Source organism: Pelophylax lessonae, assembly GCF_965119305.1.
Source record: "Pelophylax lessonae genome assembly, chromosome: 5".
Classification (NCBI taxonomy): Eukaryota; Metazoa; Chordata; class Amphibia; order Anura; family Ranidae; genus Pelophylax; species Pelophylax lessonae.
This window is the reverse complement of record NC_138772.1, coordinates 343,260,183-343,287,888: the sequence shown is the minus strand read 5'-3', so window position 1 is coordinate 343,287,888 and position 27,706 is coordinate 343,260,183. Positions and strand designations below refer to the sequence as shown.

The window sequence follows — 27,706 nt, the reverse complement described above, 5'->3', positions numbered from 1 at the left end:
AGAGCGCAGGATCTGGCAGTGAAAGGGTTAAAGCCCCTAGAATGGATAGCTGAACTGATCTTTCTTCATTCATTTCTTCTGGTAAATGTGTTTGGTAAAATAATGAGAACTCAGGCCATGACTCCTTTAAGCATCAAAAGCATCCTTTATTGCTTGTCTTTCTTCCTTTTTTTTTCTTTAACACTTTCCTTATGTAACATCAGGTTACTAACATGCTGTACTCTGGTTACATTTGAAGTTTTTGTATGCTTTTCCATAATCGGTAGATTGAAGGCTGCACTTCAGTTCCCCAGATACTGTAGGCCATGTCTGCGGTTCTTCTCTTTTTCTGTAACCACATATTGCAGACATTGAAGAATCCTTTTCTTTAATAAAAATATCTTGTTAAAAAAAGGACTAGACTAGAATAGTGTTTCTCAACCTTCTTTCAGTCAAGGTACCCTTTAAGAATTATGGACAGTGAACCTGTTGCTTTGCTCTACATGGCCAAAGCACAGAATTGCTTTGATGATTTTGCTATAGGGTCACATTTTATTTAGTTATAACTATCACTGTGATAGCCACTAGCCATGGTATTTTTCCTGTACTTATAGTATAGAACAGCTCTCTAAACAAGTATGGAACATTCGCCAAGATGCGTTAATATACATAAGAATTTAGCATACTTTTTTTGTTCCACTTTGAAGGTTTACAAACTCTGACGATGCATTACATTTACGCAATATGGATAATGCAAGCTATAAATACATTCAAAGTCTTTTGTGTCTCATGGCAATTACTAGTCATTAAAAATCATGTCTACACTCTATCCAGTGCTATTTGACTGTGACATTGATGCCAGATTTATAGTGCCACATATGGACACTTAAGGCAACAAATACTAAACAATACAGATGGCATCTCCTGACCTAAATATGTCACATTTTAGAAAATCATGCACATTTTATATATTAAAGTGTGAAAATGCTAGGCTGTTACTTTTTGTGCTTGAGTGTATCTCCTCCTGTTCTGTTAGGTACTTTAACAAAGTTTACTTTAGAACAAGATTACAACATATTTTTAATATTTTCTCAGCATAAAAAAGCTTTAAAATTCTAGTATAGGGGCTTATTTGGAAATGCTAAAAAAAAACGTAGCAATGAATTATGTTACTAAACATATTTATTGCTGATTATTTGTTATGGGTTATTGCACACTCATTACTTTTTTGTCTGTGTTGCCTGTGCCATTGAATAATCTTTTTCCGTATTTTAGTTATTACGTGCTACAACGTGTAGTAAGTTGTATTTGAATGTTATTTTGTATTTTGCAGGGATGAGCTTTTTCGGCAGAGCCTTTCTAAGCTCAGGGAGCAGATTGTCAAGGCCAACACTTTAGTGAGAGAATCTAACTTTTTAGCAGAAGAAATGGGCAAAAACACAGACTATCAGGTCACACTTCAAATCCCAGCAGTCAATCTCAGCGCCAACCGAAAGGTAAGTTAACTATGCCATAGTACCTTGGAAACTCCTGGACTGCCTGTTGTAGTTTGGTGTATGCAATAATTTGTTACTCCGCGGTAAATTATTTGATTCTGCAGCTTGCCTAGGATTGATGTATATTTACTTCCTTATTTTGTTTTTGTTTTTGCTTTCTTTATCTGACTAATCTCTGAGCTGGCCATACATGGCTTGAATTTCGTCAAATCCTGTGGTTTGGCCAACGTTCGAGCTGTGAGTGGCTCTTCCACATGGCCTAAAACTTCAATTAAGAAAAAAAAGGAGCCAGGTGGGGAAAACTTTGTTGAACAATGAATGCAGCAATTAGCTGCAGTCATTGTTTTGGTATTTTGGCAGCAATGTGTGTCTGCTGACATAATACAATAGCAAGCAGCAGGTTGAACAAGAGAAATCTTTCTATATTTGGCTAGCTGTAGAGCATAGAGGTGAGAGACTACCTAAGGTCTGAATGATGCTGTCCTGTTCAATGCCTGACCTCATACTGATAACTGAGGTCAAATTGTAAGCAGTTTAGTAAAGGCACCCATAAACATTAGACTTCGGTTCCCAACCTGTCTGTTTATTAGGATTGGAAAGATGATATACTATCTTTGGATCACCAGCTTACACCAACAGTCTAACCATGTCAGGGGGGAGAATCAATTAAGTAGGTTGGAAAACCTTCTTCAATTGCTGTTGTTTTCTCACCGATAAACCAGCACCAAAGGTTTCTGTAGCCCACCTCCCATGCCTTGCTCCAAAGTCTAAATACAATCATTGCTTGATATGACAGTTCATGTTTAAGGACCCAGTAGCCAGCATGCCTGCACATGCAATTGCACTTTAGGTTATAGCAACTTTAACTATAAGACCTCCGGTGACTTCTGGCCCCTGACTCTCTGAGCCAACATTAACCACTTCAGCTCCGAAAGGTTTACCCCCCTTCATGACCAGGCCGTTTTTTGCAATACGGCACTGCGTTACTTTAACTAACAATTGTGGGGTCATGCGATGCTGTATAGAAATAAAATTTATGTCCTTTTTTCCCCACAAATAGAGCTTTCTTATGGTGGTATTAGATCACCTCTGTGTTTTTTTAAAAAAAATATATTTTTTACTTTCTGCTATAAAACATATCCAATAAAAAATGTAAAAAATCTATTTTCTTCATCAATTTAGGCAAATATGTATTCTGCTACATATTTTTGGTAATAAAATCCCAATAAGTGTATATTAGATTGCTTACCATTAGATTGTAAGCTCCTCTGAGCAGGGCCCTCTTAATCCTCTTGTATTTTTTTGTATTGTATATGTACTGTCTCCCTCTAATATTGTAAAGCGCTGCGTAAACTGCTGGCGCTATAGAAATCCTTAATAATAATAATAATAATATTAATTAGTTTGCACAAAAGTTATAGGGTCTACAAACTATGGGATATTTTTATATATTTTTTTTTTTTTTTACTAGTAATGGTAGCGATCAGTGACTTTGCGACATTGTGGTGGACACATCGGGCACTAAGTGACACTTTTGATACTTTTTTGGTGACCAGTGACACCAATACAGTGATCAGTACTAAAAATGTGCACTGTCACTGTATTAATGACACTGGCAAGGAAGGGGTTAACATCAGGGGTGATCAAAGAGTTAAATGTGTTTCTAGGGAGTGCTTGCTAACTGTGTGGGGGAGGTGCTTTAATTGTGGAATGACAAGAGATCTGTGTTTCTGCTTAGCAGGAACACACGATCTCTGTCTTCCCTACTAACAGAACCGGGATTTCCCTTATTTACATAGGCAGACCGCTGTTCTGCCTCTATCAGGAATGATTGGTGGGTACCGGCAGACATCAGGTCTGCCGGACCCACTGATTGGATCCTGCTGTGTCCAATCAAAGTGGGAGCAGACCCAGAAGTGCAAAATCACGTACCTGTATGTGGTTTCATGCCGAGAAGCTGCCGTCCCTGCAGTTGCGGGGCAGTTGGCAAGAGGTTAATAAAGATAAAAACAAATATAAATCTTTCATGGTTTCTTCTGAACAGTTATAATAATTCAGAAATTAGAATTCAGTGTCATACATCAGCCCATTTGTGACTGTTTTTCAAAACTATCTCCAGTTGTACGGAGTTGTATAGATAGTGATAAAAAACACATGGATTTTGTTACAATTAAAACCACTACCATACCTTCTATATTCAATTTACACTTCCTAGAGAAGCATGTGTCAGCTTTTTTCTTTGATCTCTTTAGAGGACAGGTTGATTTTGACTTTTATCCTGCAGTTCTCTGTCTGTGGAAACAGCTGCTTTCAGACCACATCGGTTTGAAATGTACTAGCATACAAATCTATTAAAGGAGGTTTTTGGAAAACTAGAAATCGCCCTCCCTTTGCTCTACCAGTGATCCACAATTACACATTTTACCTGTAGTGTCAGGTCAAAAGTGACATCTGGTATTGAGAAACCTCCCAAAGGAATTTACATTTTTTTTGTCTTTTGACTTTAGTCGGCCATACCATGTGCAGGACAAAAAACACATTATTAGAGGTCTACTACTAGGCTTCTGCTATGTTGGAAGAGTAATTTCTAAATACTTCCTAATAGAAAATGTTTAAAGGACACATAACATGATGGTCTCCATCAAAAAATAGAAAAGTAAAATGAATACCTATTTAAATGTAGTAAAGCTGTATGGTTTTACATTTTTAATGATCAGTTGCACTATAAAAATGGATTTCAAGAGGTACAAATTTAAGGAGGCTCACTAAATAATGAATGGAAAACCTATGTCTGGCATCAGGAATTCTATAAAGCATACAGTTGTATAAAAAAGATGAAGATGTGTGAAATTGTTGTTTTTTGTTAAAAATGCAAATATTAAAATGTTGGTATTTGTTAACTAGTTTAGACTATATTAGAAGTCTATCTAATAGAAAATCTATGTCTTTCTAGAGAGGAGCAATAGTGAGTGAGCCAGCTATTCAAGTGAGGAAAAAATGTAAAGGTACCCAAGTGTGGAGCATTGAGAAACTGGAGAACAAGCTCATTGACATGAGAGAAGCATATCAGGAATGGAAAGAAAGACCACTTCAGGTACAATAGTTTATTTAGGTTTACTGAGTGTCACCCAGCCCTCACTGAAGTCATTCTGTTTGCATTGTCTTTTTGTCTTCTATGTTTTTTGTCACTGTTGTACCCACTGTTGGTCCAATCTACCCTAATATGTCACTTTGAATTTTAAACAAAAGCATGCAGTAATATATATTTCACAACAAGTCAAGTGTATTATGTCCTATATCATCACTTTAAATAGTGTACATATTTAGCATACAGGGCTGGACAAATTATTGGAAGCACCATAAACAAAAAGGACTATATACTGTATTTCAAAAATAAACTTGGCTGTAGAGATGGGTCATTTTAGGTTGATTGTCATTAAGAAGTGTGTATCAGCGGTAAAAAAAGGATTCTAATTAGCACTGTAAAATGTGACTACTTTTCTAATTACAGTAGTTAAAGAGCCCAAATAATCAGTGCCTATATTTCTGGGTGCATTCTTCCAATATATTGATATATTGATATGATTTATTATGGAAGTTGCAACTGTCTCAAAATGAATGACGGCATATTTCAAACATGAACAAACTGTTTTTACAAAAAGGAACAACAAAAAATAAAAAGGAAGTGGTATAATACTATACATATGTGTGTGTATGTATGTGTGTATATATATATATATATATATATATATATGTATATGTATGTGTGTATATATATATATATATATTTGTTTGTGTGTGTGAATATATATATTCTCCATTGTTTCAAAGCTGTGCATAAGTTGCTTGGGAATCCACCATTAATTGAGTGGGAACTCCAAATCCATACCAGTGCCACCATCTTTTAGACAGCAACTCACTGTAGGGTAATGACCCGCAAAAGTAGGAAGGCCAAATAGGGCTCTATGTAATGTCCCTAGATTGACTTGAAAGGAATAAGGTGAAACATTACAATAACAACAGCTGTTGGTCACTCTACAGAAGCCACTCCTATATTGCTTTCTATTGCTATAGTAGGGTTTATTAAATAAATTAAAAAGATCTACAAAGCCACATTTTTCTATTGTTTACCACTATATGAAACAAATTTGTAGAACTGAATCTATAACTGGTATGAATTATATCCAAAGACATGCTGGTAGGTTAATTGGATCCTGTATAAAAAAAAAATTGGCCCTACTATGTATGTATGAATGTGAGTTAGGGACCTTAGATTGTACACTCCTTGAGGGCAGAGACTGATGTGAATGTGTAATGTATATGTAAAGCGCTGCCTAAATTGACAGCGCTATATAAGTACCTGAAATAATAATAATAATAAAGCAGCTTTTATCTGCTTAAAGATTGGCTCTGCTAGTTAATATCAGCTTGCACGTTTTATGTATGTATCTACATGCAGTTTCACTATTCTTTATTTCTCTGTTTTTTTTTGTATCTTTTTGCAGAATAAAAAAATCACATATAAAAAAGGGGATCCATTTTATGAGGCGCAAGAAAACCACAATCTTATTGGAGTAGCTAATGTGTTCCTAGAGTGTCTCTTTTATGATGTTAAACTTCAATATGCAGTGCCTATCATTAGCCAGCAGGGGGAGGTATGAAACATTTTGCAATTATATATTTAACTTTACTGTAGAATAAATTAAAGAACTCTCAAAGAATGAAGGTTTATGTTGGTGTGATTTATTGGGAGTATACTAACAGCTAAAATTAAAATATAAACTGGATTTCTAGTCTGTTCAGAATGACATTACTAACAGATTTATTTGTTGATTATACAATTATCAAACTCTGTAAGAACAGAAAACAAAGTCATCAGCAAAATTACCAACAGCCTGTCTTCTCTTAGGTCGCAGGACGGCTTCATATTGAGGTGATGCGAGTTACGGGTGTAGTCCCTGAGTGTGTAGTGGGTGATGACTCTTCAGAAAATTCAAGCGAAAGTGGTAGTTTTGAAATCTTTGACAACAGTGGTGAAATAATCTACAGGCCCAAAAAGTTGACCTGCCGAGTAAGTATAATTTCAGCTTCCTAGCTATATATTGCTCATAAGAGTAAGTAAACAATTAAGGTAAGGTATTTATTTCCATTCATGTATGAAGGGACAGTTTATAGAGCACATCAGTTCTTTCACCAGATCTCAACAAGAACCTTGTCAAAGAGCTTGTGACATTATAGGTCTAAACAAGTCTGACATATATATTTAAGCTTTTTACAAATGTGGGCAATTCAAACCTTCAGTGAAACTTTGGATCTTCTTAATGTTTTTGACACAGCGATACAAGCATCAGAATTTATATGGAAAAATCTACTTTACTAAAATGGTTTGGCCCCACATCTGTAATAGTCACCTTCAATAACCAATAGAGAGGCACAGGATTATTTAAAATCTTAAACTTTGACTGTCAGCATCTTCAGATCTATTGATTATTCTGGGTAAAATTATTCATTATTATGATTATTCTACCTTGCAGTTTTTACTGAAAGTAATATCTTCTTATATATGCTCAGTTTGAATTACCCGATTTGTGACAGAATTACAGTACTAGGCTTTATGCCTGACGCTTATATTGCTTGGTGGTATACCACCAGAATGACCCTATTATGGTGAACTGTAGTTACATGAAGATGCGGTTCGCCCATTGGACGATGTGCTTTTTGCAGTGTGAAAATATATGGAATGAAAAAGACCATTGCATAGGCTATTATTCTTCATAAAGTAAACTTTGGGATTAAAAACATCTATAACGTGGATTCTAATAATACTATAATATATTTCATTTTATCATTCACAGGTAAAGATAAAAGAAGCTACAGGCCTTCCCCTGAACCTGTCAAACTTTGTATTCTGTCAGTACACCTTTTGGGACCAGTCAGAACCTACAGTAGCACCACCCATGGTCAATCCTGACATGCCTTCACCAAGAAGTAAAGATGCTCAGTTTACTGTAAAATTTGCACATTCTAAGGTAATTTACCACATAAAATCTTAGTGTAGGTGATATTGTATTAAGGTTATGGACATTCAAGTATTTACCTATTTACCTATTTTATTATTCTTTTAAACAAGTCCTCACTGACCCCTGTAGCTACAGGCACTGTGGAGAAATTCATTATTTTTGCTCCATGCACACTAAAGTTTTTTTATAAGCATAAAAAATGCTAGAAAACAATGCTGATAATAGTGTTTTTGTGCATTTTAGTAGCTTTTGAAAGATTTGTGGAGTGTTTTGAAGCATTAGCATTTTATTAGCTTTTTTACAGTACATGAAGAAGAAAAAAAATGCTTGCAAAAAGCTGTTAAGAGCATTTTAGTAGCAATTAGAAGTATTTAGCATTTTTTCTGCTGAAAAAAAAAAAAACGCTGTAAAAACTCTACAAAAACAATTTTTTTCTGCTCCTAGATGCTTAAAGCGGAGTTCTGGGCTCAAAACAACTTTGGCCCATCCGTTTGCTATAAATCCCCTAAAAAACAAATGCACTGTCCCCAATCCATCTCCTGATAGTACAGAGCCTTGGGGGCACTCTGCACATGCTCAGTTTGGTGTGAATCGCTAAAGAGTGTTTTGGTTTATTTTTTGGGGAGGGTGCATGTGATTAGCACAGAGCCAATCAGCATGGTCAAGACAGAGGTCAAGGCTCATGCAGCCACATAGGCCAGTCAGAGGAGAAGGAAAACTCCTCCTATAAGCCTTAAACAGTGCTTGGTCAGACACTGATAGAAGTCACAAGACTGCTATATACTGCTGATGAGAAAAGGTATTTAGCAATTTATATTTACTAAAATAATTGCATTTCCATGCTCTGTGTACTGTGGGAGACCAGATATAGTGAATGCAGGGTCCTGGGTTTAGTAACACTTTAAATGTGCAAAAGATATCTTCATATAAAAATTGATCTCGGTTATCCTGCACAGGCAGTGATTTCAGAAGTAGTTTTACCACTCCAACTTTAACCATGGTGTGTTTATTTTTCTATAGGATTATGTGATTAGCATTACAGAAGAATTTTTGGAGTTTATCTCGGAGGGTGCCCTTGCAATAGAAGTTTGGGGTCACAGATGTGCTGGAAATGGAAGATCTGTATGGGAAATTGACTCTCTCCATGCTAAATCTCGAACGTTGCGAGACAGGTAGGTTTAGTTATGGAATTTATCTGTTCGATTGAAGGACATGAATGCATTGCCCCAAATATGTGAACCTGTATTCACATCCCCATTAGGGAGATTCCTCCTCTCTACTTTGTTCTGGTGACAAAAGATGATATAAGATCCAACATTTTACAATTGTCAGCAGAACAAGAGGCAATAGTAAATCTCCCACTAAGGACACAAGTTCTGATGAGACCTAAGAGGAGATTTCCCCTCACTTTATGGAGATGTCTTCTCACTTCCCCTTGTGTTTTCAAGACAGAATGTGGAAGAAATTCTCTCCAGCAAAAACTCAGCTGGCAGGGTTTTAAGGAGCCAGTGTTGACAGGTTTGTGTTCACATAAGAACTACTTCTCTTTGCATACAAGTCTACAGGAATGCAAAAGGAGCTGAACCAGGGAACATAAAATGCAGATCAACTGCACCTTTAGTGTATTCTGAATTATCCCAGTTGTGTCTCAAACTGATGTCAAAGTAAGCTACATTTGACATCCTTTGATAACTACCCTTCCCTGCTATATCCTAAACCAGGGCTTCCCAAACTTTTTTGGGCCGAGACCCACTTAATACAGTTATTTTTCGGGACCCACTCGCTTGTAATTAAATATTGTAAAGCGCTACAGAATTTGTTGGCGCTATACCAATGCAAATAATAATAATAATGCATATTTATAGGGAGAGGGATGTTAAATTAAAAATATCAATTTACTACTTTTCAATTTATTATTGAATACACTTGCCAGATGTTCTAAGTGAGGGGTCAGAAACCTGTGGCATGTGTGGCATATAAGCGGAGTTGTAAGTAATCAGCACCCTCATAGACAGTATAAGCCAGGCAGAGGACAGAAATCAACCACCCCAGGATAGTGATCAGCAGGCTATATGGCACTCACCCTCCTTCCTCTCCCAGCAGTCCACAATGAAGGTGAAGCCCCTGTTTGCCCTGTCCAGGGCCCAGCACACCTCACCCAGAGTCTCCATGATGAGGAGCTCTATGCTGGTCTTGTTGTCCTGGCTCTTCTCCTTCAGATCCTGTACTAGGGTCACAGAAGCTGCCATGAACTCCTGACACCGCCGGGCCACATGGTTCTCCTATGACACAGAGGCTGCCGTCTCTGCCCGCTATAGCTGAGAGAATCCCGCCGACAGTCTAGCCACCACTGCTGCTGCCAGCAGGACCGAGGAGCTGGTTCTGCTCCCCATGAACATATCCTACATAACAGCCCACATACGTACTCACTGATGCAAGTATCCTTCTCGCGTGAAATGCAGACCAGCCTCCGTAAACTGCGTGGGCAGGGTCCTGAATCCATTGCGATTTGACTGCTCTGGCTCGCTGTAATTTGTGCTCGCACAGCACAATTTAAGCGGGCCTGCTCTCAGTAATTTCCGGCTCAGTGCGACCCATTTAAACGCAGCTCACTACCCACCAGTGGGTCCTGACTCACAGTTTGGGAACTCCTGTCCTATACAACACAATGTAGCTATACATACACTTTGATCATGTTTCCCATTGTCTTTAAATCTTGCATTATTTTAAAACAAAAGTCCTTCTTCATTTTCCCTTTAGGTGGAGTGAGGTAACACGAAGAATTGAAATGTGGATATCTATATATGAGTTAAATGAAAATGGGGAATATACATCTGTGGAATTGCATCAAGCAAAGGATGTGAATACAGGTGGTGTATTCCAGCTCAGACAGGTAATTAAATTAGGATTAATTTTATGGATTATACTGTAAGTGTAATTTTGTTTTTCTTGTATGGCAACATCCTTTTCATTTTCTTTACCTCAGGGTCACTCTCGGAGAGTTCAGGTGGCTGTGAATCCTGTGCAGAATTCTGGCACGTTGCCGCTCATGGTTGAAGCCATTCTCTCTATTTCGATTGGCTGTATCACAGCTCGTTCAACCAAGTTACAGAAGGGGCTGGACAGTTATCAGGTAACTAAAAAGAAACCAGAAACTGTTCTCTACTACAAATTATGACTGACATAAAGGATATTTATTCATAAATCAAATCAAATTGATGGAAAAATGTTTCAGGCAATTCTGATGTTTGCATGATACCTAACTGTATTTATGTATGTATGTACATATGTATGTATATATACTGCTTTTGTGTACTGTGAGGGGCGGCAGGTTAAACTGGTATCGGCAATGGTAACTATGTACAAGGCAGGGACACCCAGGAACAGTTCAAGCGGGTTTGTCCTGTCCTGTTACTGTTGCAGTAGGGCTTTCGACAACAAGTCCCTAGCATTAAATAAAAAACATCTGCCCGTCCAAGCCACTAACTAAACTCAGGTCAGTTCCCAACTAACAAATTGCCCCTTCTCAAAACAAACTAGCAACTCCCACAGTAGAGAGAGACAGAGATACCTTAGCATCAGTTAGCTTACATATGTAAAGGCTGATGGACTGCTGAGACTAATAATAAGATCTGGCTATCGGGTAAAAATTTTGGCCTAGGGATAGAGGCTTTTCTTGCCCAAAGCACTATACAGCCCCCGTACAGAACTTGTAAAGATTCTGGGGAAACAAAAAGTGTGTTTTTCCCATATCAAATACAAACCCTGGAACCCATCACCACGTATAGGTCGGAAACCTTGGTCATTTACACTGTCCATAATCCTGCCAGCCATTGTCTCACATGTGCTCTTGAGCTGTGTATTGAGGTAGGCTGCTATGATGTTGTCAGGAAGCTACTGTATGTATAGCACTGTGCCAGCCCCTCCCACCAACTATAATTTGCCTGCATTGCATAGAGAAGCACACAGATCATTCGGTCTAAAATAAGGCATTGAACAGTTTTTTTTTCTTTGTGTCCCCTTTGCAGAAATGTTGCTGGCTTTCTATTTCTGCAGTGTTAATTTAAAAAAATGAGGGGAGCAGTTCTCACCAGGACAGGATGGCACAGACCTCAGTAAAACAGTTTCACAAATGCTGACCCTTCCCCAGTCTACTAACCATTTTAATCCCTGGTATTACATTATTTTCTTTCTTGACAGGAAGAAAGGGGAAATGTTCCTCACAGGGGCACAGATGGCAATAAAAACCTAATAGATGCTCTACTCCTTCCCTGCTTTTATACAGAATGAAATACATTTTTTGCTGGAATTGGACTATTATGCACGGGCAGAAGTATTTTATTTGTGAACACCACCATAGCTGTGGTTTATGTGCTTTATCATATATAGGTATTTACTTTTATCACGTGCTTAGGATTCAAGGCTGGTAGCCACATACAGGCAGAGTATAGTGCAAACATTTTAATAATTTAATAGTATTCTAGTATAATATAGTTTCTTTGAAAAAAAATTTCATTGATTCATCACTTTGGGTAAATATCCTTTATCTCTGTTAATGAGCTGTTTAATGCTGCTACAGTGGTTGCCTTTTAGGGTTTGACCTTTTTTTTTTTTTTTTAAATTGTCTAAAAGATAATACATAGAATGACTGTCTATATTGATTTTATATATCTTTAAAATACCTTATACAGTATCTCACAAAAGTGTGTACACCCCTCACATTTTTGTAAATATTTTATTCTATATTTTCATGTGACAACACTGAAGAAATGACACTCTGCTACAATGTAAAGTAGTGAGTGTACAGCTTGTATAACAGTGTAAATTTGCTGTCCTGTCAAAATAACTCAACACACAGCCATTAATGACTAAACCGCTGGCAAAAAAAGTGAGCACACCTCTAAGTGAAAATGTCCAAATTGGGTCCAATTAGCTATTTTCCCTCCCCGGTGTCATGTGACTCTTTAGTGTTACAAGGTCTCAGGTGTGAATGGGGTACAGGTGTGTTAAACTTGGTTTTATCGCTCTTACTCTCTCATACTTGTCACTGGAAGTTCAACATGGCACCTCATGGCAAAGAACTCTCTGAGGGTCTGAAAAAAAAGAAGTGTTGCTCTACATAAAGATGGCCTAGGCTATAAGAAGATTGCCAAGACCCTGAAACTTAGCTGCAGCATGGTGGCCAAGACCATACAGAGGATGAAGGGGTGGGGGGTCAGCCTGTCAGTGCTCAGACCATACGCCGCATACTGCATCAAATTGGTCTGCATGGCTGTCATCCCAGAAGGAAGCCTCTTCTAAAGATGATGCACAAGAAAGCCCAAAAATAGTTTGCTGAAGACAAGCAGATTAAGGACATGGATTACTGGAACCATGTCCTGTGGTCTGATGAAACCAAGATAAACGTATTTGGTTCAGATGGTGTCAAGCGCGTGTGGCAGGAACCAGGTGAGGAGTACAAAGACAAGTGTGTCTTGCTTACAGGCAAGCATGGTAGTGGGAGTGTCATGCTCTGGGGCTGCATAAGTGCTGCCGGGACTGGGGAGCTACAGTTCATTGAGGGAACCTTTGGAGAACCTTTGGAGACTGGGCCGCAGGGCAGTATTCCAACATGATAACGACAGCAAACACACCTCCAAAGCGACCACTGCCTTGCTAAAGAAGCTGAGGGTAAAGGTGATGCACTGGCCAAGCATGTCTCCAGACCTAAACTCTATTGAGCGTCTGTGGCATCCTCAAACGGAAGGTGGAGGAGCGCAAAGTCTCTAACATCCACCAGCTCTGTGATGTCATCATGGAGGAGTGGAAGAGAGCTTCAGTGGCAACCTGTGAAGCTCTGGTGAACTCCATGCCCAAGAGGGTTAGGGCAGTGCTGGAAAATAAGGGTGGTCACACAAAATATTGATACTTTGGGCCCAATTTGGATATTTTAACTTAAGGGTGTACTCACTTTTGTTATCAGCGGTTTAGACATTATTGACTTTGAAATTATGTACCTCGCAGCGGCGAGGTAAAGCGGAAGAGGAACTTCATGCTTGCTAAATAAGGTAAAGCGCTTTAGAAAAAAATGGTCAGATGAGTAATTTACATGTGATCACAAACATGGGGGGGGGGCTTTAAAAAGTAGTTGGAACCCTGCTAAGCAAGTCAGGGTTTATGAACAAAATGAAACTAGTGTTTGAGATCAATCCAGAGCTTTTTTTGACTAGCAAACCAAAAGCATGTACTTTATGGTGTCTGTGCTTTTACTGTATTTTAGTAACAGTCAGTTATACTTCGAGGACACATATATTTTCTTGTTCCAATACTACCTATTCTCTACCAAAAGTAAAAGAGCTTTCAAACAAGTCTTCAGTGACCTCTGTAGCTGTAGGTATTGTGAAGTAATTTATCTTCAAAGATCACAACAGGGACTCTGATGTCTAGATTTCAGTCGGTTTCTAGGGCTGATGTTACAAAAGGTATTTAGTTGCTAATGACACATTGCTAGCAGTAGAATCATCTGAGAGAAGTTTCCACATCTCTATGGTATCACTCCCTGGCTGGCTCAGAGTGCTGCTAAATCTCTCTTGCTACTAAAATGGCAGTGAGGGAGTAAAATTACATTGGTCCGGCAGTGGAGTGATTCCATTAAAACAGGTAAATGGTAAGTTAGTGGTCCTGTCCTGCAACATTAACCGAACATCTAACTAGTATCTGTTGTTTGTTTTCATTAAAAAGTTGACAGGCTACCAAGTTTCTGCTCCCATAGAAAATAACGTAAGAGATGATGTAGTTTCAGTGTCTCTGTTGACAACATAGGTGAATTTCTCAACAATGCCTACAGCTAGAGTAGTGGGAGTTTGTCTTAAACCGCATTCACTATGAAATATGAAAATATTTAAGTGTGCATAGTCTTTGGACATTTGCAATTTGAGTATTTTATTGAAATATTCTCTATAAACCAAATACAAGTAGACTAAAATAAACGTACCGCCAGTTTCCCTGTTTGTACATCATTTGATATTTCTGTGACTTTTTGACCTTCAACTGTGCCTCACAGATGTTATTTGCTGTATCCCTTTCTCTATGGTTTATTGTGTGCATACCATGTTATGATACTAGTGCTCTTTGCTTTGTTACTATGTGATGAAAGCAATGCATGTCCTGTTTACATCATGTATTTTCTCCTACCAGAAAGATGATGATGATGGTGATGATATGGATAGTTACCAGGTATTATTACAGTGGCTGCTTCCAATCCCCTGGCTTGGGACAAAGTTCTGCTCTGCACCACAACGTGGAAAAAAAAGGGGGAGGAGAACTTGCGGAGCGTGGGAAATGGAATTTGGAAAGAGGGTGGAGCTTATGAAGCCGGGAAAGGGGAGCTTGAAAAAAAAAAAAACACACACACCTTATTGCCATCACTGAACTATCGCCTAAAATGCTTACATATGTGTCACTATATATAACACTGTCTAACAGAATTCTGCGTTATTACACAAAACATGTTGTAGACTATGTACAGAGATGTCAGCATACATTATGATTAACTTGGGAAAGAAATAAGCTGCATTCAATAGATTTATTGAAACATGTATGAAACTGCCACCAGGACAAGGACACAGACCATGGAAAGGTTGACGCATTTCACACTGACAACATGCTTCTTTGAAACCTCTTTTGAAGAAGCACTTTGTCAGTGTGAAACACGGCAACCTTTCCATGGTCTGTGTCCTTGTCCTGGTGGCAGTTTTATACATGTTTCAATAAATCTTTTAGACCGGCGGAGGTGTGCAGCCAATTTCTTTTCTAAGTTGTATTTACGGATGCGAGCCGGGGTTAGTACCCAGTCCCACCTGTCCTCAGGATTACACCTCTCACCTGGAACAGCGAATTGGCCTCTCTGTTTTCCCTATACATTATGATCAGTATTAGGCTGCAAGCTGAGGGGTACCATCATTGTTTGTACTATCAAGGAGTTTAGCCATAACAATTTAGTAGTGATTAGATAAGTGAAGCATTGCTAAAGGCTTGTTTACACCAGCCCATGTGCAAAAATTTGTGTGGGCTGAGGTCCACTGTGAGGGGCGGCTGGTGTCCACGGCACAGAAGTAAATGACATTTCTGTAGCAAAGCTGTGGCGCAGTGGCGTTCAGTAACATAGGGTAATTTGCACTGGGAAAAAATGCTGCATATCAGTTGTTTTCTATGTGCCCTGGTGTTGAGTCTGTGCTAACCTTTGCAGATCAGTGCAGCTCAACTGATGTAGTGTGAATAAGGCCTTAAAATAGTATTAAACCTTTGTGTTTTTTGTAGATTAAAAAAACAAACTAAAAAACAGTACTTACCTGCTCTGTGCAATAGTTTGGCACAGAGCAGCCTCGGTCCTCCTCTTCTGGGGTCTCCTGCCGCCGCTCCAGGCCCCTCCTCTTCGGCAAGCGCCCCCAAGGAAAATGTGGCACCTGTGCGTGTGCGGGCTTGCTCTCTAGCGCCCCTGTCTGCGTCTATTGACACAGTCTGAGTAAATTGGCCCTGTCCCCTGGTCCCTCGTCACAGCATTTGATTGACAGCAGCAGGAGTGGAGACAGCGGGGAGAGCCGCTGCTCTCGTGCACGCTGCTGGATCAGAACAGGCTCAGTTAAGAATAAGAGGGGGGGGCCTTATAGCAGAGAATGTTTTTTACACTAATGCATTGGATGCATTAAGGTAGAAAAAAACTTGAGGCTTTAGAACCACTTTAACCGCTTGCCGACCGCCGCAAGTAAATTTACTGCGGCAGTCAGCCCCTCACAGGCAAAGTGACGTTAATTAACGTCACTAGCCTGGGAGGGTCTGGGGAGCGAGCGGGCGCCGCTGGAGGCGCGCTCCCGCGTGGTCACGGACCCCCCCGCGCGTGTGACCGGCGGACCCGATGTCCGCCGGTCACTCGGCGATCGGCGGGGGAGAGGGAGAAAGTCAGGCAGCTTGTGTAAACAAGCCACCTGTCATTCTCCTCGGTGTAAAAACACTGATCACACGGTTCTACTATGTAGAACCGTTGATCAGTGTCCTTACACCTCAAGTCACAGCCAATCACAGTAAGAATCATGCCCCTAGGGATACACACAGCCCCTCCCTCTCAAATAAAGTTAACCCCTTCGCTACCAGTGTATTTTTACAGTAACAGTGCATATTTATAGCACTGATTACTGTAGAAATGTCACTGGTAACCCCAAAAGTGTCAAAAATGTCAGTCAAGGGTCCGATCTGTCCGCCCCAATGTCACAGTACCGCAAAAAAAATCGCAGATCGCCGCCATTACGCGTTAAAAAAAACAACAACCAAAATGATAAAAATCTTTCCCTTTGTTAGTAAACGCGATAACTTTTGCGCAAACCAATAAAAATACGCTTTTTGCGATTTTTTTTTTTACCAAACATATGTAGCATAAAACAAATTGGCTGAAAATGTTAAAAAATTTAGATTTTTACATTTTTTGGGGGGGAATTTCATATAAAAAAATGTGAAAAATATTGTTATTTTTGCAAAATTTACGCTCTTTTTTTGTTTATAGCGCAAAAAGTAAAAAGCGCACAGGTGATCAAATACCACCAAAAGAAAGCTTTGTTTGTGGGAAAAAAAGGACATCAAATTTGTTTAGGTACAGCGTCGCACGACTGCGCAATTGTCCGTTAAAGTCACGCAGTGCCGAATCGCAAAATACCCCCTGGTCGTTTAGCAGCCAAATCCTCCGGGGCTTAAGTGGTTAAGGTGAAATCTAGCCATTGCAAGACCCTGAAAACCATATAGCATGAACCACTTGTTCAAAATAGAAAACCCCCATTTAGAATCTTGGGGCCTACTATTATATCAACTGTGTTCATGAATTGTGCATTATTGCTGTTAATCCTAAACCCTCATGTATTATTGTCCAATACATATTAGACTATATATATATATATATATATATATATATATATATATATATATATATTCTTGGACCCACCTCATAAGATAGTAATGACCAGGGCTGAACTGAATGTGCAGCTTCTGTTGATGCTGTGGCACCTGTTCACAAAATAGCTCCCATAAATATAGCTCTATTGTACATATTTGCTACAAACGTGCTTTATTTTTGAGTAACAGTTGGTAGTGACAAAAGAGAAGCTGTACATTTACACATTTTCACATCTACAGCATACAACTAACAATATTAAGCTAATTCACAAATGCACTAACTAATAACTATGCGTTAATGCTTCCTGCACACCCATCAGACACCAACACAGGCAGGGCATGATGCATGATGGGGTTTAATTTGCATGGATATCAAATATTTACTGTTGGATCTGCAGACAGTCTGGCAAGCAGCTGTTTGCAACATTAATGGTGGAATTGCTTTAATCAGTTTTTCCCGACTACCTTAAGGAGTTTAGCAGGCAAATATCATTCCAGCCATTCGCCATTAAAATAGTTTTTTGTTGTATTTTTTATGTTTACTCACAAAGCAAAAAAATCTGAGATCAAATTTATACGTGAATAATTTAATTAGAAATTACACAAATAATATCAGATTATGTCATATTATCCACTTTTTATCTTAAGTAGTCTACAACAGTTTTTCCCATCACTAAATAACATAGAAAAGAAACATAAAACTGTTTAATGGCATCATTTGTTAATTATCACTTAATTCACATGATACAATAATGAATAAAAAAACAAATGCGAAATATCTGTCATATGTATTTTTTCTAACAAACAGGAGGAGGACCTGAACTGTGTGCGTGAAAGGTGGTCAGAAGCATTAATTAAACGCAAGGAATACTTGGATGAACAAATCCAGAAAATCATCAACAAGCAAGGTATCTATGTTGAAGATTAAACTTTTCTCACTTTTGCACATTTTTTTTTTGTGATTGCATGTTGTTTTCTCTGTTGGGAAAATACTGAAAAGAATTAGGTACAAAAATAAGGACAAATGTATGGCATAATGCTGCTACTACAGAGCAAATTCCATTTGTGAAGATTACATATTTAAAGTGTACGTAAAGCCTAGCAATGAAATTCTGTTTATTTCCTTTTTGATCTGGTAAATACACCATTGAAAGTTTTGTTATATCTGCCCAATATCAGAATTTTGGAGTTGTCATGTTGTGCACACTGTGTTATCTCAGAAAGTGTACCGTGTTTCCTCGAAAATAAGCCCGGGTCTTATATTAATTTTAGGTACAAAAAATGCATTCGGGGCCTATTTTCGGGGGATAACTTATTTGTCCCCTGTCTTCTCTCCCCCTCTCCCTCCCTGTTAGCAAAGGAGTCAACATCCTTGTAATCTTCAAAATAAACTCTAGGTAAAGTCCTTGTAAAATAATGTAATCTGCTCTTTAAATGGATTATATAATGTCCAATGTGTGTCTTTATGTAATGTTATAGAAAATATGTTATTTACAGCGTTGCTGGGTGCTCGCATTACCCGCCGGAGCTCTTCTTTCCCACTCCGAGCACTGCCGAGGGAGATGTCGGGATCCCCGCTGACGTCAGCCCTGCTCCGAGCACTGCAGAGGGAGGGTCCATTGACGTAAGCCGGGAGGAGGAGCAGATCTCCGGCGGGTCACACAAGCGCCCAGCGGCACTGTAAATAAGATATTATGATGTTACATACAGCCGGGAGGTGGACTGTGCATTATATAATACTTTAGCAGCACGGATTTTACAAGGATTTCAACTAGGGCCTATTTTCGGGGTAGGGCTTATATTGCAGCCCTCCCCGATAATCGGACTAGGTCTTATTTTCGGGGCAACACGGTAATTGGCCCTCTTAGTTTTTATCCTGGACCACAGCAAAATGTGCCCACAGGAATCTGTTGTAGAGACCTAGAGAGAGGAAGGGTTTAAATACTGTAGTTTAGCAAAGGATAACTGGCCAGGGCTGCCACCAGTCAGTCCACAAAATTCTGTGTATTGTCAGCCCACAACTGGCCTTAAGGGAGTTTATTTCTAGCAGATTAATGATATTTTCTGTACTTTTAAGGTTTTTAGGGGAATAACTTTAATAACAGATTATCCTTATATTTTGCCACAAAGACAGGGGCCATATTGTAACCATACAAAATAAAACCAAAGAAATTCCAAGCTCAACTTGGACCAGCATGCTAACCAACCAAATTGTCCCTGCTTAAAGGCACAGGGGCGCACTGGACACCCAGAATATAGCACAATGGCAGCAAAGGTGTCCAATGCGTCCCTTCACCAATATTTCAACAGTACAAAATAAATGACCACTGCCCTCACCTATAACTGGCTTTTGCAGCAAGAAGCACATGGAAGGGCAACGCATGCAAAACAAAACCAAAGAAATTCCAAGCTCAACTTACCAATCAAATTGTTCTGTCTAACAGTATAGTATGGGTTAAAAACAGGGGTTTTGTTTGCACACATTTGCAAATACATGCGTAAGCTACAGAGCCCGTCAAGGCACCCCAGTATTTTCTGTAATCTTAATGTAACATTTGAGAGCCCCGACAGTGAAAGCACATGCATTATAATGGATAGGCAGGGGGCAGGTGGGGCTGGAGAGATCCCACCCATCCTTAAAGGCACAGGGGTGCACTAGACACCCAGCATATAGCACAATGGCAGCAAAGATGTCCAGTGCATCCCCTCACCAATATTTCAACAGTACAGACAAATGGCCACTGCCTACACCTATAACTGGCCTTTGCAGCATTTAGCAGGCAAAACAAAACCAAAAACATTCCAAGCTAAACTTACCAACCAGCCTGCTAATCAACTGTATTGCCCTATCTAAAAGTATGCATTAAAAACAGGGGTTTAGTTTGCACATATTTGCAAATACATATGTACGCCACAGAGCCCCGTCAAGGCACCCCAGTAGTATTTGTCATATTGTAACCACTCCAAACATACTACTGGTTTAAAGTACAGATGTAGTTTTGTATTAAAAAATCTCTACAGGTTCCCCCACCTCCTTTATCTATTATACCCAAAATTAGATATCAGATGCAGCACTGCACTTGTATTAGCACATAAAGCACCAACATTAAATTAAATCCTCTAATGGCAAAAATGTTTTAGTATTCCTGTCTACAGCCCATGTGCTTCAGAATTTATTGGGCTGATTGGAAGTCTTCATGCCAGACCCTCACTGAACTCAGTTGGGATTGCACTGCCTGTAAGGAGTGTGAAGCATTTTGTTTGCAAGTGGGTGTTTGCGTGTTGTCCACGCTTGTCTACAATTACAATTTGCAACTGGATGTTTTCATATTCATAAGCGCAATATTCCACTGTGATTAAACGCATCAACAAAGAAATATGAAAAAATTTCTTAGGCAAAGTGGGTAATTCTCAGAAAGTGAATATAATTCTTCATTGCATTATTTTAACTGTTACAGAAAAAACAGAAGATGATATTGAGCGGGAAGCACGGCTGGTTGAGCAGTGGGTGGGCCTTACAGAAGAGAGGAATGCAGTGCTTGTACCAGCACCAGGAAGTGACATTCCTGGAGCTCCAGCAAACTGGTACGTTTACAACTGTTGACATGTTGACATGACCCTTTCGTTATAGGGTCAAAATTAAAGGCAAAGGAAATGCTGTATTCTTACTTTTCAGTTGGCCTGTGTGTTTAAACTCCTATTTCTTAGATCTCTAACAACTGCAGGTATCCAATTTTTACAGCTGTACTGAATGCTTGCCTGTGCACTGGGGGAAAATTATTTAATGGATACCTGTAGTAGCCAGAGATTGGCAATACAGCAGAGTATTAAGACATGGGCCACTGGAAAGGTAAATATACAGCATTTACTTTTATGAGCTGCCTTTTTTTAGTTTTGACTTTATAGTTATAGGGACACACCTGACCGCTTTTATATCGTTTTGTATTTGTTTCTTTCATTTTTTTAAAAGGACACCTTTGTCAACTTTCGTACAACAAAAATGGCCTGCTTTTAACCTTATTTTCTGCCTTTTATTCATACATTCCCGGTGGAATAAATAAAGTCTCTTATCTTGGCGGTTAATTTTGGTTGCAACTGGAAAAGCACAGCTCAAACAAGGAAGGTCTAAATTCAAGCATCAGATGGTTAAATGTGATCAGCAGGCACATATCAGTACACTCTGTGGAAGATCCATGATATATGCTTATTAATTCTTAGGCCCCGCTGAGCAGGCGGATAGCAGCTCTGTCTCCGCGCTGTGCGCGGAGACAGAGCTGTCAGGTCCCCGCTGTTCTCTATGGGGGATTCAGATGAGAATGGACCGTCTGTCCGTTCTCATCTGATCCCATCTGATCTGATCCGCTGAACGGATGGAAAATAGGGTTTCCATCCGTCCAGATTTGATGGATCGGATGTCAGCGGACATGTCTCCGCTGACATCCGGTGCCCCATAGAGATGCATGGGGCATCCGTTCAGATCCGCCAAAAAAATGGACAGGCGGATCTGAACGGTCCACCTGTGTGAAAGGGGCCTTAAAGATCTCCTTGGGTAGGATTGTGCAGTCATTGCTTGAATTGTGCTTTTTAAATGCACGCAACAAAATAAATAATGCATTATATTCTAAATATGTGTTATAAAAGTAACAATCAAATACACCACAGGCAAAGAATGTACTGTATAAAATCATATATGCAGAGTATCTAAAATATTACTTTTAGGCCTCAGTTTGTAAATGTGTGAGGGTAAAGAGTGGTATTTTAAAAAAAAGTGACTTCTTTTCAGGATCCTTACTCTTGTGCTATAGCTTAGTAAATGTGAACCTGTCTATTTCTTTATTAAGAACATAAAATTTGTTATTTTCCCTTTTTGCCAGGTAAATATGAAATATGTAATGTAGAGCTTATATTCTATTTTCAGCCAACATGTGGAGCTCTTGGACCCTTTCCACATGTTTTCCAGATTATACTTACCTACTTGAAAGAGCCTGTTTAAACAAAATGTACAGCTGACTAAGTCAAAGGAGTGCCCCATCCTCCTAGATAAAAAATAAAAATGTTGAATTTGTAACTTTTCTTAAAAGACAATAAACCTCACACAAAACCATTATAGTTTTAAAACTCTCTTGGTTCCCAGCTTTGGGGACCAACCACCTCACAATATGTAATCCATGAATTTACACTGCTAATTCATCAAATACCAATGCCACTGCAAGCTCCATTACTTTTTACCTCTGCTTTTTTTTGACTGGTTTATTTGTTTATCTGTTCAGGACACCTCCAGTTGGAATGGAAACGCATATTCCTGTCCTTTTTTTAGATCTTAATGGTAAGAAGATTCTTCGTATGAGGTGGCACTTTGACATAGTTGTTACTGTGTGTACAAAGTACTGTGATTTAACTGTATATAACTGGAAATCAACTCTGGCAGTTTTACATAACTGAAAGCTAAAGCATGATTGGTTGTCGCTAGTTACTTGACATTACTCTTTGTGTTATTTAGGCTTCACCCAAATGGGGAATTTCCACTTTTTTGCCACCCCCTCCTTTTTAACATTTGGGTGCCTTTTTTGTGTGGGGGGGGGGGGGGAGTGAATACCTAGTTTTTAAAGGTTTTGAAAGTTCAGCCCTCCCCCCTTTTTGCCCACAGCCTTCTGGGACACATCACAGGTCCCAGAAGGCTAAGGGACCATTTAGAAAGTGCAGCACAATTTGCACATGCGCAGTGGGAAGCCAGCTGTAAACCCACAAGGAGACACAGATGGCATCGTATGGACCCAAAGAGCGGTGAAGAACTGGCCTGGATGTGAACCGATCTGGATCTTACAATATTTGTAGCTGCTGACTTATCTTTTTTAATATTATTTTACATTTTTTTTGGGGGGGGGGGGGGGGGGGCTGAAGATCCTCTTCAAAGAGTAAGTTTACTTTTAAAGACATTAAAAATGCTCTTGATCCTCATCACATCTTCAGTGGCCATTGTGTATCTTCACTGAGTTTGTTTAAACGATTAGTTCACCCTAAATTATACTTTTTTTAAAAAAAATATTAAATGTTCATTGCAGCTCTGTTTGTACATTAAAGTGATATTAAAGTCTCTTTTCTTCATTTCTTTTTTTAAAAAAATACCAAACGTGTTATACTTATCTGTTCTGTGCAGCGGTTTTACACAGAGCAGCCCCAATCCCCCTCTTCTCAGGTCCCCTGCCCACACTCCTGGCCCCTCCCTCCTGCCGAGTGCCCAAGCAAGCAGCTCGGCCCGCCTCCTGTCTCTCCTGATTGGCTCAGTGGCTGTGATTGACAACAGTGGAAGCCAATGGCTCCTGCTGCTGTCTCAGCCAATGAGGAGGCAGAGTCCCAATAAAGGTGATCTAACCCTTTAAACAAACCCAGTGAAGTAACACAATGGCCACAGAAGATGTGATGAGGATCAGGAGCATTATTACCATAAAACACGCTTCCATTTACAGGTTATGTGTAATTTTGCACTATTATTTCATTACTTTAAGCAGGCACTCCTTTCTTTTCCCTTTACTAATAGCTGATGATCTCAGTGCCAATGAACAGCTTGTGGGTTCACATGCAGCAGGTGTTAATTCTATATTACCAAAGGAGCATGGGAGCCAATTTTACTACCTGCCAATCATCAAGCACAGTGACGAAGAGGTAAGTTTACAGTCACTTCCTATGTGTTTTGTGCACTGGAGGGGGTTATTGATTTAGTAATGATTTATCCTAAACTAGCAATCGCCATATTAATGTTAGCTATTGTCTGTTCAAATCTGAACTAAAGGCATTTATAGTGCGGGAGTTGCCACACTTGTTGGACACTATAATTTGAACATTATCCATCTAAATACTGTAAATCATCTTTGTTATTAAAAATATATTCTGTGCCGATCTTGTTTCGATCAAGAAATAATTCTCTGCCGGTACAGTCTAAAAACTTTGAAATAGTTACCATAGTTAAAAAAAATGTATGGGCACCCTTGTGCATACATATGCCACATTAATTTGATCTGAATAGTTTCCTAAAACCCATTGTTCATTAATTAATTTGGTCTATTATTACTATTTCTGGATTTTGAGTTCTTAACTTGTTTTAAATTTCAAGACTTATTATTACCATGATAATAAAGTGATTAAAGCTGAAGTTTATTCTGCTTATGTTTTGCCTTCCCTGCTTCCACTCCTACCATTTTCATTAACTGCCTTATTTTAAACCCAGAGTTGTCATGACTGGGCCTTTCTGCTTCTGTATACAATGCAGGTAGATAATGGCTAGTGAGAGTTGCTGGTGGGGTGCAGTCACTGCAGTAGATAGCTTCCTGAACACATCACAGCACCCTTCCATAAGTTCTACTGTTAAGAGCCCTCAGCCTTGATGCAAGCAGTGGCTCTTAGGAGGAGTTAATGCATCTATCAGAATGCTTTGATGTGTAAATGTCAGTCTGGGGGCATGGGCGTTCCTAAGCAGGCTGCATTTGCCTTCAGACCTCCCTGGTTACAGCCCTCATGTGAAGACTAAAGTCCTTTCCTCTCCCCTCTCATCTATTCTCTTTACTTCTCATATCTCCGGCCAAAAAACAATTTTTGCCCATTTGCACTGGAAAAATAAATGAACACCAATACAGTATGTGCAATGTGCGGCCGCTGTTGCGTTATATAATACTCTTACTTTCATTCCCCCCCATACAGTACAGTTAGTGCTATACCCTAGCTCCAGCTGGAGTAGATAGATTGCAGCAGATCGCTTGCTCTTTAGTTAATCTATTCCGAAAGCATCTTGCGTAATTTCAATAAATGCAAGGAGTTCTGTGATTAGAGGAGGTGCAGATGAACGTTATGTTCTTCCCGCCTCCAAGCACTGAATGCCTTGCATTCATTGAAAATGATGCAAGATGTTTTCATAATGAATTTAAATGCAAAGGGATCGACCCACTGTGATCTCTTTACCCTATCTGAAACTAAGTTTCAGCGCTGGACGTATAGCGCTAACTATATTGCATGGCGGAAATGAAAGTGAGAGTATTACATAATGCAGTAGCGGCACCACATTGCATATGCTTTATTAGTGTTCATTCATTTATTTATTTCTTTATTTTACAAGTATGCATTCTTTTTTTTTTAAGGCCCGTACACACGTAGCGATTGTCGGCCGTAAATATTCGGCCACCGACCGATCGGCCGATTGTCGGCTTGTTAGTATGATGCTTCCAAAAACCGACTGCGACTTTTCGGCCGAACAGAATCTGGTGTGCAGGCTTTCAGATTTTTGTTGGCCAACACCAGAACGGCCGATTGTTCCTCAGTCAGTACAGAATTTGGCCGACAAACAGCAGATGAGCAAGACTGGGCATGCTCAGAGAAGAAAAAACACACGGAAAGTTAACCATCACATGACATCACTTCTGCAGTTGGCTGCTGTTGGCCGACAAAATTCGTGTGCAGTCTTTAGCACTTTTCAACCGACAGGACAGCACCGGACAAAAGACGGCCGATCGTTCGGCCGACATTCTGTACGTGTGTACGGGGCTTTACAGTGCAAAGGGGCATTCTTTTTGGCCAGAGTTCAGCTTTATGTTAGGGGTTTATTGATATGTTTCTGGTTGTTTTGGAGTAAATATTAATTATTTGTTGTAATAATCCAGTTTTTGGCTGTCTGTTGTTTCTAAATGTTATTGGCATGGAAAATTCCTTACCCAAATACACCTTGTTTGTTTAAAAACTCCAGAAACTAATGTATGTTTTTGAGATGAATTTTTGTGCCTTTTCTACTTTCAGAATTCTCATAGTTACTCATTTAATACTTAGCACCAATACCTTAATACAAGATGTACTCTGTATCATTGGCAGGTTTCAGCCATTGCTTCCTGGGATTCGGCAATCCATGACTCAATACACTTGAATAGGGTTACTCCACAGAATGAGCGCATATATCTGATTGTGAAGGTGACAGTGCAACTCAGTCACCCAGCTGCTATGGAGCTGGTTCTCAGAAAGAGAATTGCTGTCAATGTATATAATAAACAGGTACCTGATGTTTTAATCATTTAAAGCATTTTATTTGCATGAATGTGTCTTGCACTTATAAATTGTTTAATTAGTCAACAAGATATAAGCTACAGTACATTGGGATGCAGTTTAGATTGGATCACCATCCTCTTTTTTTTTTTGACTTTGCAAATTCCTAATTCCACCAAACTGATTTAATTGTAAAGATTGAATAAATCATTACTTAGAGATGAAACCATTCTGAAATCTATTTGTGGAACCATAGTGGATTTTGAGAGGAATCACCAGTTTGATCTTACTCTTCGGCCAATTAAACGGGAAGCAATCAAATGTGTTTTATGTGGTAAATAAATTCATTTTGGTACAAGGTTGAAAAAATCGAGATCTGTACAAATATATACACTACTGAATAAGAATTAAAAAAAAAAAAAAAAACGATTTCAAAAGGCGTATTAATACTTTGCAACATATCAGGAATCGCTTCAGGAAAAGTGTAAACTGCATTCCCTTCTAAATATGTCTTACAGTACATACGTCATTGGGAATTAGCAAAACGTTATATGCATGAATTTGAAACAAAGCAAGTAAGATGTTAACTTATTCTATCTGTAAAAAACAGACACGTACCTATATACTAATAATCATTTGTTCTAATCAGGGAAGGTTTTTTTTTTCCAAATAGACAAGACTTTTTATAATTACTATTCCTCCCTATATGATTTATCATCTACGAAACAATAATAAAATATGGCCTGATGCACCTCTATCCCTAATAACATAGAAAGTTGCAAAGGTTTGCCCTTGGGACTTTAAATGAGATGCCACACGCCCAATGGTACATACAATGTCAGCAAGTAAACAAAGACCAGTGCCGTTTTGTCAAACAGATTTGTGATGTTATACATAGTATATTATATATTCATAGTCAAGTTCAATATTCCATAGAACAATCCATGATAGGTATGAAAATGCATCCGGTTTCATGAACAACTGTTCACTTCCTCAGGGGTTGATGTGATACATAATTTAAATCTGTTAAAAGGAAATTGAATGCTCATGTTCCATTGGCTGTGTCTGGGAATGTCTATCCTGGGAGCTGTGGGCCTGGTATCCACGAGGGCACGGCAGGACAAACAGGCCCATATGCAAACACAAACCACCATAGTGTGGCATTCACAGTGATGGCATAGTGAAGAAATGCTCTGGCAAGGGATTGCATATATCATCACCGATCATCATGGATTGGTGAAGGCAAAAGTTCCCTTTCCCCTTCAGCAGGAA

General features: G+C 39.2%; 1 protein-coding gene across 5 annotated transcripts in view; it reads left to right on the top strand.

Annotated features, from left to right (window-relative positions):
* The window catches only part of KIF13A (kinesin family member 13A), a 298,880-nt gene that overhangs the window by 239,093 nt on the left and 32,081 nt on the right, over window positions 1-27,706 (top strand). For 3 of the 5 annotated variants that reach the window (XM_082258190.1, XM_082258192.1, XM_082258193.1), the window contains exons 18-31: window positions 1,313-1,475; window positions 4,429-4,569; window positions 5,981-6,130; window positions 6,385-6,546; window positions 7,331-7,504; window positions 8,516-8,667; window positions 10,256-10,388; window positions 10,482-10,628; window positions 14,672-14,710; window positions 18,222-18,321; window positions 20,872-20,998; window positions 22,684-22,739; window positions 23,952-24,076; window positions 26,267-26,443. In XM_082258190.1, coding sequence (XP_082114316.1) covers window positions 1,313-1,475; window positions 4,429-4,569; window positions 5,981-6,130; window positions 6,385-6,546; window positions 7,331-7,504; window positions 8,516-8,667; window positions 10,256-10,388; window positions 10,482-10,628; window positions 14,672-14,710; window positions 18,222-18,321; window positions 20,872-20,998; window positions 22,684-22,739; window positions 23,952-24,076; window positions 26,267-26,443 — 1,846 coding nt within the window. The remainder of the gene's footprint in view (window positions 1-1,312; window positions 1,476-4,428; window positions 4,570-5,980; window positions 6,131-6,384; window positions 6,547-7,330; window positions 7,505-8,515; window positions 8,668-10,255; window positions 10,389-10,481; window positions 10,629-14,671; window positions 14,711-18,221; window positions 18,322-20,871; window positions 20,999-22,683; window positions 22,740-23,951; window positions 24,077-26,266; window positions 26,444-27,706) is intronic. The other 2 variants (XM_082258194.1, XM_082258191.1) reach the window with 1 other exon arrangement.